Genomic DNA, 13,322 nt, shown 5'->3' with positions numbered 1-13,322 from the left:
CTAATTTCCTTTATCTTTGAATGGTGATCATTGCGCGATTTGAAAGTAGGTGGTAATAATATATGCTCTACACCCGCGGCGAAGATCGGATTTCGAAATTTAGTGAGCAGCCTCTTCCGTTTAGCGCGTCTTCTATCTGCAAGTGTGTCCCATTTCAAACTTTCTATGAAATCTGTAACGCTCTCGCGATGGCAGATAGCAGAATACTAAGTATATGCAAAGGGTCCAGGTAAAATTGTATTGCTGTAGTGACCATCACCTTAAGGTCATCTCACCATCTTACATTATTTCCAACTGATAATTAAAAAAAAATTAGACATCTCTATTTTTAGTTGAGAAAATAACGGTGTACTTTCCAAAAGAAAATTCTTACCAGCTCCTACGAAAACAATGAAAACTAATGTTACGAGAAATTTTGAAGCAAAATAATTTTTTACTTCAGCATGCTGAAGAAACAGAACCACTCACATATTTGACTGAAAAAATATGAGAGCCGTCTAAAAATTTAGAGATGCATATGCTATATATTTTATCGTGAAAACGCGAAAGTATTCCGAGATAAAAGAAAATAAAATACCTGAGGGGGTGTGAAATCGTTCCGTCTATGTAACGAAAAATTCGTCGCTGATGAGTTCGCATTCTGTTGGGCCTTGTAGAAACTTTCAGTGGGAAAATTGTGAAGGAAACTAAAATTTAATTTTGGTAACATCTGAGACATGATTGTTGTATTGTCACCTATGAAAGCATTTCATTTGCAAGGAACTTCGTGCACTATCGTGTACGAATACTTACATGTCGCCGCCAGGATTTTAGTTCTAACGTTTCACCTTAAACGACTGAGAAAATTCTCTACTTCCTTGAAAATTTTTATTTTTAACTCTTAGTAACCTTGGTCACTGCACCCTACACCCAAATTGCCGATAGACGACATACAAAAGTAACTGTAGGTACTTTGAGGCCAATATTTCCATTGAAGTCGAGTAAAATATGTAGGTGTGTATGGTTCAGTGAAACACAAGTTTTATCGACATATATTAAAAGTTTATTGTTCTCAGCATGCAAAAAGTGCACTGAACACAAAACTTTGTTCTTGCTACTGCAATGCCTCTGCATTCCATTAAAAATTTTCATCGATCATTACACCTCCTGAATCAAAGCACAGGTGAGCAGAGAAGGTGAAGAACAGAGGTCTCTGACTCAGAATACTTAATTTTTTCACTGAGAGCAGCCTGTATTTTTCTAGCTGGCGGATACACTCTTCTGTTGGAGTACCTATGGAGTACCTATGGACTAACTTTTTGTCAAAATCGTCATTTTATCTACATTTCCGTTTTTATTTCTGTTCCTTTCTCAGAGAATCAAAACACACACACACACGCAGATACAGATTCTGCGGAAGTCATTGCGTTGTTAATAAGGAATACATTCGATTCCGAAACACGACAAGGTTCTTTTGTAGTTTTATGAATGTGTGCAAAATTATATTATTCTTGGTATCCTCAATATCGGTCAGATCAGTAAAAAATTTCAGTGCATCCCATATGACAATTTTTGATTGTTTTCTAATCTCTTTTCCCTTTTTACACACGCTAACTGGAGTAGCACTACACATAAGCCCTTGATCCTGCATTTTGCTTACTAACAAACACACGTCAATGCATCGTTGTGCAGAAAACTGAAACCACATGTGAACACACGATACCACACAGAAACACTAAACATTCAGCTGACGCTGACTTACTGCACTCTTAACAGTGTATATGTGCAACAAAGCTATGAGGTGTATGAATTGCAACACTTACTGCTTGAAGATTGTAGGAGTAGATATGACATTGAGATGTCTAATTTGATGATGGCCACTCTAGTGATAGTCGAGAATGATCAAAAAACGACATCCCTCATCATGACAGTTTTGATTGTCTTTTGGAAGAGAACTAGTTATTTAATTTCATGTCCCTGAGATCACTTGCATAATAAATTGTAATGATGTGGAACAAGGCACTTTTTACTAATATCACAAATTATTGTGTAATCATGCCTACATGCTTTTTTACTATACTTTAAAACTTATTTACCCCTTTCTATATAGGGAATTTATAAACAATAACTACAAATAAAGATTAAAAGAAACAAAAGTACAAATTCCACTGCCAATGTTAGCAGATGACGAGACCGTCCAAAAACTTTCTTGCCGAGAAATCTTGATCTTACAACATGTGACATGACGATTCGCTGTGTGAAGATGTCATTTGAAATGTATTACTGAATTTTTTTACATGATGTCATGGCCAGAGTGATTTTTTTTAATCTCAGAGTTCCACTTTCACTATATGTCCTCAATTAGTTGTTGGATGTACTCAAATACATGTGCACTCTATCCACCAATCCGTTCTCTCCTTCTAATGTTTTTGATTTCAACGAAGGTTGTTCTGACTTTTTTTATTAGTTGAAGCAGTCCTTGTGACGATAATTTCTTTTTCGATTTCTTCACATTTTTCCTGTAGCCTTTTCGCTTTGAGTGCCGTGCACTTTCTGTTTATTTCATTTCTAAGGAACTTAAATTGCTGTATTCCCGTCTTTCCTAGAACATTTTTCTACTTCCTTCTTTTGTCGATTAACTGAAATATTTCTTCTGTTGCCCAAGGTTTCTTCGCAGTTAGCTTTCTGCACCTATTAGCATTAGAACATTTGAAATTGCGATAACAGACCGCACTATTTTCATATTTATTCATCCTCTTCTATACATCTACGTGTGACGTCAGGAAGAGCTTCAAGTGTTCGTGCAGAGCTTTTCTCTGTCGTCTGGTGAACAGTTTTGGCAGTAGAATCAAAGTATTTACTGAGAGGATGAGATGCGTTTCCAAAGCCGGGTATGGCACGAAAATACTGAAAATCCATTATCTTTGAGCTGCAGTTGTTTGCTTGACTCGTAGTTCTGGATGTTTCGTTACCTGTGAGAATCGAGTGTTGAGTGTTGTGCAAGTGAAATGGATAAGGTAATTTTTATTTAATAATTAGTTAGGAAAATGTGAATTGGTGAAGAAAGGGAGAAAAAGAATTTGATGTAAGGGTGCTTTTTTTTCATGTTAAGCCTAGCAACAGTGCATCATGTGTAGCGGCGTGTCCGGGTGGCGACTGTTGTTTAATTACTTGTTACACTTATTGTATTTACCAGCGTTATTTGTAAACTATAGTAAATCGTTTTTGTGTAGGTTAATGCATTGAAGGACAAAGGAAATGCCGCCCTACAAGCGGGCAAGCTCGACGAAGCGATTAAATGTTATACCGATGCAATAGCACTGGACAAAAACAATCACGTTTTGTACAGTAACCGTTCAGCAGCGTATGCAAAAGCAGGAAAGTACTCTCAGGCACTGGAAGATGCGGAAAAAACTGTGGAATTGAAACCTGATTGGGCTAAGGTGAGTCATTATCATAAATACTATTTCTTGAGTTCAAAACTCGTTATTGCTTCGAGTCTTACTTAAAGGTTTCGTCGTTGAAACTAGAAATAGATACTTTAAATAAGAACTGACGCACAAGGTAGTCATTGGTGTGAGAATCTGATGGTGAGAAAAAGATATTACGCTGAACCGATAGCCGCCAGATTCTGTTGTAAGCAAGTTAGTGCTATGCCCACAATGATTTAGACATCGACGAGACTTGAACATAAACTCTCCTTTCTTTTAGAAAGTTTAATTTAACGTACTGTACGAACTTAGTCACATTTGACTATGGACGTTCGTGAAAACCACTATGATATTGTGAAAACACCACGCGCTATGTAGTATTCCGTGCAGGCAAATATAAGTTTAATTTATTATAATCTTTTGTCCTAATGGCTGGAATCAATTATTCGATAAGTATGACACTATGAAATTAACTCAAAATCGCATCTGTACATTGTACTAAAGCTTCATATCTTGGAGAAAGAACAAACCTCTCAACTGCAGGCAAATACTCCAGTCTTGTCACCCATTGAATGCCAAGTCCGCTTATTGAACTTTTTTCTTGGTGTTTTGATAGTATACTGTAAAACTGCCTTCTTTAATGAGAAAATGTAGTCCTACCTGCAGCATTCATAGCAAATAGGTCAGTTTCTAAATGTGGATGTTCACATGTGGTGTGTTTGAAAAAATGTTAATGCCTGACATAGTCAATTTAAATAGGTGCCTTCTAACGCAGGTTTCAGATAAGCCAATGGCTTAGTGTAAGTGTAGAAATGTTAACATTTGAATACTTCCACATTGGCAATCACTAGCCCCAGTCTTGATTTAGTGTGTGGTTCCCGTATCCCTTCCTCCCTTTATTGAGCCGATGGTGCATAGATTAGATTGGAAGGTGTTAGTTAGATTGTGAATTGGCTTCGCCAACAAATGTAAATATGGTAATCATCCAATCTGTAGTGTAGCCTGAGGTTTGTTTATTCCACTTGTAACATACCTTTCATTGTAGGAAATACGGAAGCGTCCGATCCCGCCCATCTGCTTTGACCTATGACGTCACAAATATGGCAGAAACAAACACACACACACACACTTTCCACAAGAAGCCTAATGACACTAACGGGACAAGCGTGGGAAATGGGGTGTTTTGGGTGGGGGGGCAAACTAAATATAAACAAATTTAGACGCCTTGCGTAGCTACAACGTGTAAGTGAAGACAGCCATGCATGAATACCCACCCACCTCCCCAGGGGTCGTAACCCCTGCAACCCATAGAAGATAAAGATGCTTCAGTAGCTGATTAGTGTTTTTTGTCTTTTTTTTAAAAATCTCACGGGGTAGAACGAACAGATCAGAAAGATAAATATAATAAACTAAAACAGAAATTGGAGGAAACAGATAATTAAAATAAGTAATAAGCGTTTTTAAATTTTAAAAAAATATCTCACGACATAGAACGAACAGATCAGAAAAGTAAACAAAATAAGATAAAACAGAACTGGAGACAGCCACACTCAAACCAAACTCCATGACGTCACACACGACAACACCCTTACGTCACGGGTCAAAGCCGACGCGTGGGATTGGATGCTTCTGTCGACTCTCATTGTACATAATTACAACTGGAAGGTTAATTTAGGAAATCTGTATTATGTAATAAATCTCCATTTATTTTGGTGATGATATGTATATACAAAATATTATACAAAAAATATGAGCAATGTCGTGGTTGTGGTGGGGGGGGGGGGGCAACACTGCAACTTTTATTGCCCAACCTCCATTAATAAATCTGAATACTACTTTCCAGAACATACTAATAAGAGATAGGGCATCCCTGCACATGGCAAACAACTTTCTAAATCTGTAAGGAGTATTATTAGTTGATTGGTTGGAGGGTAGAGGGACTAAACTGCAGGGTCATCAGTTTCAAGCAGTATTGCGATTTGCCCCGTGTAATAGTGTAATTTCGTGCCATGGCCCTTTCATTCAGTATTAATAAACTATATCACATTTGGCTCCTGCAGAAGCTATAAGTGCATCAATCATGCTCTAACAACTTTGGAATACTGTGTACTCACTGACTATGCAGACAACAGTACAAGCAAACTCAGTTCTAATTGTGTTTAAAAATATTAAATAGATTTTAAGTGACATAACATCTAGTGTTAGTGATCAGTTTCTTGTACAATTACAGTCTGTGGAAAAGTTATTTTTCCCATACAGTAGTGGCAAGGTGTACCAGAATATGCATTTGCTGGTCAAAATGCCAATTAGTTAGCAATTACAAGGCAAGTAGCAAACTAAAGTTTGATGTAGTGTCCCTTGTATTCTCACATGAATGGCCAGAAACTAGTGATGACTAGTGTCCATTATAAGGAAAGAAAGTAAAGGAGACGCCCATTTAAACTATGGGCACCTTTCAGCAGTTAGAATTTCCCACCACTGAAATCGATGTTAATGGCCATACAGTAAACAATCAAGTTCCACAACAGGACAATAGATTCCAGTCCATTGTTGTCCTAAGAGGAATGCTGTTTAATTAATACACTCCTGGAAATTGAAATAAGAACACCGTGAATTCATTGTCCCAGGAAGGGGAAACTTTATTGACACATTCCTGGGGTCAAGTACATCACATGATCACACTGACAGAACCACAGGCACATAGACACAGGCAACAGAGCATGCACAATGTCGGCACTAGTACAGTGTATATCCACCTTTCGCAGCAATGCAGGCTGCTATTCTCCCAGGGAGACGATCGTAGAGATGCTGGATGTAGTCCTGTGGAACGGCTTGCCATGCCATTTCCACCTGGCGCCTCAGTTGGACCAGCGTTCGTGCTGGACGTGCAGACCACGTGAGACGACGCTTCATCCAGTCCCAAACATGCTCAATGGGGGACAGATCCGGAGATCTTGCTGGCCAGGGTAGTTGACTTACACCTTCTAGAGCACGTTGGGTGGCACGGGATACATGCGGACGTGCATTGTCCTGTTGGAACAGCAAGTTCCCTTGCCTGTCTAGGAATGGCAGAACGATGGGTTCGATGACGGTTTGGATGTACCGTGCACTATTCAGTATCCCCTCGACGATCACCAGTGGTGTATGGCCAGTGTAGGAGATCGCTCCCCACACCATGATGCCGGGTGTTGGCCCTGTGTGCCTCGGTCGTATGCAGTCCTGATTGTGGCGCTCACCTGCACGGCGCCAAACACGCATACGACCATCATTGGCACCAAGGCAGAAGCGACTCTCATCGCTGAAGACGACACGTCTCCATTCGTCCCTCCATTCACGCCTGTCGCGACACCACTGGAGGCGGGCTGCACGATTTTGGGGCGTGAGCGGAAGACGGCCTAACGGTGTGCGGGACCGTAGCCCAGCTTCATGGAGACGGTTGCGAATGGTCCTCGCCGATACCCCAGGAGCAACAGTGTCCCTAATTTGCTGGGAAGTGGCGGTGCGGTCCCCTACGGCACTGCGTAGGATCCTACGGTCTTGGCGTGCATCCGTGCGTCGCTGCGGTCCGGTCCCAGGTCGACGGGCACGTGCACCTTCCGCCGACCACTGGCGACAACATCGATGTACTGTGGAGACCTCACGCCCCACGTGTTGAGCAATTCGGCGGTACGTCCACCCGGCCTCCCGCATGCCCACTATACGCCCTCGCTCAAAGTCCGTCAACTGCACATACGGTTCACGTCCACGCTGTCGCGGCATGCTACCAGTGTTAAAGACTGCGATGGAGCTCCGTATGCCACGGCAAACTGGCTGACACTGACGGCGGCGGTGCACAAATGCTGCGCAGCTAGCGCCATTCGACGGCCAACACCGCGGTTCCTGGTGTGTCCGCTGTGCCGTGCGTGTGATCATTGCTTGTACAGCCCTCTCCCAGTGTCCGGAGCAAGTATGGTGGGTCTGACACACCGGTGTCAATGTGTTCTTTTTTTCATTTCCTTGAGTGTACTTCTTCAAGGTGTGAAAACCAAAAGCTCGGTTCTATTTTCAGTTGGCCTTTTCTGTTAATGTTAATGGAGGTAAATTTTATTTACTCAATTAATTAATTGTCTGCATCTAACTATTCCATAAACCACCTGAAAAACTTTTTTAGTAACAGGTTTAACATTGTCTGCGCATAGGACAGATTTTTAATATACCCTTGGGGATAGATTTCAACGTTGTTGAGGGAATATAGCCTACCTACAGCCCATCTAGGCTAAATAATTTATTTAACAGTATGGTATTACGTTATGGAATAATACATACAAGACTTGGATAATATCTTGTGAATGTGAGCAAAGAAGTGTATCAAATTGGAGGAAGTGAGGGGAAAAATTGCAAAGGCCTTGAAAGAAATGAAACATATCATGTCTCGTAGACATGCTGCAGATCTAGTTAGGGTGTACTATTGTGCTTTGGCAGGTTAAGAAACGTAAGCCAGTGGGTATTAAACCGAGCAAGGTATCGCAGTGGTTAGCACACTGGACTCGCATTCGGGAGGATGACGGTTCAATCCCGCGTCCGGCCATCCTGATTTAGGTTTTCCGTGATTTCCCTAAATCGCTCCAGGCAAATGCCGGGATGGTTCCTTTGAAAGGTCTCGGCCGACTTCCTTCCCCATCCTTCCCTAATCCGATGAGACCGATGACCTTGTTGTCTGGTCTCCTCCCCCAAACAGTCCAACCCCCAGTGGGTATTAAGCTTAGTGACAGTAATCACCCTAATACCACCATAGTGTTATCATTGTGTATAAGTAAAGTTATCACCAAGGTGAAATGTAAGCTTTGATTACATTATTAAAAAATATGAACTGGCTTACAAAGATGACAACTTACACATATACACAAATAGCTGGACATAAGCGTACAGAGTACTTGATGTAAATAAAGTAGCTGGAATTAACTAGGTTGACCATTTCATGAGCTGGTATCAGCAGCTCACCTCATTAAAACCCAAAAACACTGGAAAATAAAGAGCAACAGCTTTTAATCAAGCAAATGCCATTGAATTATTTACTGGGACATTAGGGAAGTCTCTGATTCCACCCATCTTTGACACATGATGTCATCAATATGGTGGAAAGCCTACTTCCAAAATGGAGACAATATTGTCACTAGATACAGGTGCCAACTAATGTGAACAGAAATAAAAATGACACAAGAATATCCAACTCAAACAATAAAATGAAACTAAAGGGGCAACTGCGGCAAATAGGGGGCTTAGGACAGGGAAAAGCTAAATATATAACAACACAAAACATCACATCATAAAAAAAGACTCAGTTTAATACAATGCTACAGCCACAAAACCAAAAGGAATTGTGTACACTTCACTCAACCTATATAGTTCAAACTGAGCCCACAATACCAAAAAGCTATCTGCAATTCTGTAAAGTGGATTGGACGTTTCCCTTGACCTTTACTGATCAAACAAAGCCCTCGACACCAAAAAGCCAACACCTAGAACTACGAATAGTGAAATTTGTTATTGTACTATATAGCTCAAACACAGCCTTCGATACCTACCGGCAAACCACAAATAAAAAAATCACAACCCCATACTTTACACACCTACATAACTCACAGAACACCGCTGAAACCAAACCTCAACAGTTTGAAAATCCAAAAACCCCCATATTGACTAGATCAATTAAACAATTAAACCACAACTGAAATACCATAAATATAAAAGACAAAACATCAGATTTACTATTGAATAAAACCAAAGCTAGAGTTACTTACCAACAAAAGTCTCCAACAAAATCACGTAGTCTTGTTACAATACCCCCTCCCCCCCTTACAAACACAAACTAATTACACCTAACAAAAATGCCACACGCACATAAACAAAAGGAAAAAAAATAACTCACTGAAAACAAAGCAAGCACTTCCAAAATCACGTTACAGCTCTGATTGCTCAGGCTCAAATAAACTCAAATTACCACCGTGATAACAAAGACTCAAATTAACCCAATACCACATGTCAACAGTCACCACCATATGGTGCCATCAAATACAGCACCACGATGTCTACAAGCACGAACCAACTCATAAACACGGCACTGTAGCAACATCACACACATCACCACCACCATTGTGTCACAGGTCAAAGCGGATGGGTGAAATCGGACACTTCCAAAGTGGAAGATACCAGTTCATGACACAAAACCAGAGCAAATCAAACCATCACTGCCCAGTGACAATATCGTGCCACTCCAGCCAGGTTAGGGTTGCTGCCATTAGAAAAATACTAACAGGCTCATTTATATGTCCCACCCCCCCTCCTTTCCCAAATCAGACCATCACTCTCAAATACTCATGATAACGAGACGGAGACAACTTACAGCACAAAAATAGCACAGTGGTCTGCCGTCAATGGTATCTGTTGCCAGTGGCCACAGGTTGTCACCTGAAATGAAATCTGCATGCAGTCAACTTTTTGACTCCGCTCTGCTGGGCAATGTGTTGGACGATTCCCTTTTGTTATCAGCCATTTTCCTGGTGGGCCACAAGTTCAAGCCTGAGCTGGCTTGCTGTACTGTTGCTGTTCCCAACCTGTACAGGCCTACATTGTTGCTGACAACTGCCCGGGGTGTGCACATCCACCATCATCTTCAATTATGCTGGACATCATGGCTTAAACACGATATATCCTGGAGTGTTGTAGATGCAGCCACAGATCAGCCGAGCCATGTGCAGTGGCCACAGTCGTCCAGCACCAATAGAGCAGGGCTTGCATCATGCTTCCCCAGTTGCTTGAATGCCAACAGCAAGCATTACCAGCCGGACAGGCAAAAGGTTGACACACCATGCTTTCGCGACCATCTTTGTCGCCATCTTCAGTAACCTGCTCTCAGACTACAGCCCCATCCCTTTAATTGGCATGAGTAAAGAACTAATATAACAAGGGTTGTTTTACTGACATCACCAAATTGTTACACACCCGACATCCAGACAGCAGTCCGCCCTGATTTGGTATCAGCCAGTTCAACCCTCACTGAAGGGGTCACATCCCAATCCCTACACAACTAAATGTATTCTATTGATGTAATAATTGTATACTACATCTGATGACACTTATGAAGAAAATTACAGGTGAAACTGGGAAAAAGAAAAGCAACACACGCAGAAATTGAATGGTGGCATTAATTTTACTTTCTAATGTAGGTTTCGTTTTTCTTAGACTAGTGTTACAAATAGACTCTCTTCCATCCTGCAAACTCCACAGCTTCTCAAACATTTGTTTATAGTCCTTAAACCACCATAATGTAACTCCATATTTTTACTTCCAGGTTTGTCAGAAAACAGCTTTGGAAGATCGGTCTGATATAATGGTAACTTTTCTAGAAGCCTAGCAGTTAATTTTAGTTCTTTTTTCTGATTTCATTTATTTTGTATCAGTTCTCCAGTTTTTCCACTGTTTTAAAGGATTCCTGTTTCTTTTCTTCTTTTGAGTATTGTTGATGATTTCCCTCTTTTATCACCTATTTTCATTTTTTGTTGCTGCCTTTGGGAAAAGGTCAGACATTGTCACATTCAGGTGGTGCCTTCCTCTTGTACTTACTTACAGCTCTTTTCTTTTTCTATTGTGGGCCTAGGAGTACAGCTCAAAATGTTGGATTTTCTTTGCTTGTGCTAGGTTAATGATCTGTTGTGCAGTTCACTTCAACATGCAAAGAATCAACTACAATATCCAGTTTGTGAATTCAGTTGTACATGAAATCATTGGAATAAATAGCTTGTGCAGCTGTTTATTAAAAAAAGAACAACTTCTGTTGTTTGACCACTGAAAGGTAACCCGCCCCTGTTGAAATGTACTCCGCAGTAGTCGCACGTCATCAAAAACATGTTTGAACTTAAATGTAAAATTTTACCTACTATTTACTACAGTAACAAATAGTGCTAATTACAACAACAAAAATGTCATGTTTCATAGGAACAAATTAATAGCTAACATCTCTTGAAGTACATCCCTTACTCCTAAATCATCAGCTACTTGTTGACTTAAGAAGTCAAATTTTTCTTCGTAACGTGGTGCTTGGTAGTCCTAGTACTGAAAATATGCAAGGAACTGTAGGCATAATCTGTATCGCTTCACGCAGGGGGGCTACCTTCAATCTCGGATGTTATTGAATTTAGCACATGTTAAAATACCGGATTAAGTAAGACACGTGGTCCCCCCCCCCCCCCACGCCCCCCTCCCAAAAAAAAAAAAAAAAAATCCTGTACCGGGATACAGGTCTTCAAAAGATGACACTGCAAACACCATTTTGAAGATGCGAATTTTGGAAACATTTTTAAAATGCTCTAGCTCTGTAATAGTTCTAGATATTTTGTTAGAGGGTTTTCTTATTTGGAACATAATTGATTTTTATGATTACAATGGTATCCTCAGTTTGGACGTATCTGTCAAAGTTCTTTTACTGTCACTTTTTGAATTTTCTTTTATATTTACAGAAAAAAAATTTCAATAATGCTAATCCAGAAAAGTTAGATTTTTCCTGTTGATTAGTATCATGTAAAGAAGAGGTACCACATTTGAGTTGGATAGGAATTATTTAAAAAAAAAAGATTTTTAAAAACGGGTAATGTATGGCTTTACTGAAGTTGTTTCTTGCTAATTTCTTTGTTACAATGTGTGTTTCTATTGTCATTGTTGCAAATATTGCTTAAACTTTGTTGTCTGTTTCTTTGGTGTGGTTGTTAATTGCAGGTTTCTGTTCTGTAGTTGTTCAGTGCTTCTAAGAGATCTGAGACCATTCAGTGAGTTTTGTGCTTTCATGAGGAATTTGCCAGTTGACACAGTTGCAGTGTGTTTTTTGAAAAGGACTGTTTGAAATGTCTTGTAATTGGGGTTGCAGGAGAGTGAAGTGTGCTGACTACACATGACATAAAAAAAAGACTTTGTTCAGGTTCGGAATAAGTGTTCTCATTGGAAGACTCTGTTTCAAAGTGAGGCTGTTTCCAGTGACGACTTTTTGTGTTCTAAATATTTTGACAGAATCAGAATAACAACAATGATGGTATCACAAGAAGGTGAAGCCCCCCATGGTGCAGATAATGCAGATTTTGCATCAATAGAGGAAGAATTAAATACCTGGAATCAGTCAGTTACAGAGATCGGTGTTAGTCTGGTTATGAAACCGTGGCCAGTGAATTCAAGTCATAAGCTCTATGCATCAAGAAAGCATAGAAAAATTACTAAAGGTATTGATGAATACACCACATCAAAACTGACCACACTCTTCAAAGTAGAAATTCCATCTTCAGAAGAAAATGAACCAAAGCACTCTTTAACCTCTTGCCAGGAATTTTTCAGAAATATCAATTCAGCTGTTGAATATTGTGAATCCTACAGTGAAAAGGTGAAAGTTTTGACTATTATTCCACAGACATTTTCAAAGAAAAAGGAGTCTTTGGAAGACCAGATCCCTATTATGGTCATCCTGTAGAAGCACTTTTAAGTTCAAATAGTGCAGCCATTTTATCTGGAAGATAAATGGAACTGTTCTCACCAGAGTGCCAACAAAAAAGACACTATAACTGTAAAAGTTGAAGGTCAAAAAGTTGTGAAAGTGAAGAGGTACATGACTCGCAGTGTTAAAAGAAACTTTTGCAATTTAGAAGAGCAACTGCACAACTTCACATATTGGAAGATCAAAGTTTTATGCACTACGACCTAAGTGGGTAGTTCCACAGTTGTATGTTTATGTGTGTACTGCACGAATTTTGAGCTTTGTGTGCAAACTTAGAACAACTTACTGGAGCATGTGACATGTGACACCTTGGTTGGGCATGGCAAGTCATTAGTAGTCTGTGACGTAAAGCGAGAGACTTGCTTGTTTCAAGAATGTGGTGACTGCCCTGGAAAGGG

The 13,322-nt window shown here is 40.1% G+C and overlaps 1 protein-coding gene across 1 annotated transcript in view; it reads left to right on the top strand.

Moving 5' to 3' along the window:
• The first annotated feature begins 2,840 nt into the window (after positions 1–2,840).
• Positions 2,841–13,322, top strand: part of LOC126092172 (stress-induced-phosphoprotein 1) — a 58,534-nt gene continuing 48,052 nt past the window's right edge. Inside the window, exons 1-2 of the mRNA XM_049907647.1 lie at positions 2,841–2,996; positions 3,213–3,422. Of these exons, the coding sequence (XP_049763604.1) occupies positions 2,988–2,996; positions 3,213–3,422 (219 nt within the window). The 5' untranslated portion in view covers positions 2,841–2,987. The remainder of the gene's footprint in view (positions 2,997–3,212; positions 3,423–13,322) is intronic.

Source organism: Schistocerca cancellata, chromosome 7 (genome assembly GCF_023864275.1).
Source record: "Schistocerca cancellata isolate TAMUIC-IGC-003103 chromosome 7, iqSchCanc2.1, whole genome shotgun sequence".
NCBI classification, from domain to species: Eukaryota; Metazoa; Arthropoda; class Insecta; order Orthoptera; family Acrididae; genus Schistocerca; species Schistocerca cancellata.
Note: the sequence above shows the minus strand (reverse complement) of the source record. Positions and strands in the feature narration are given on the sequence as shown.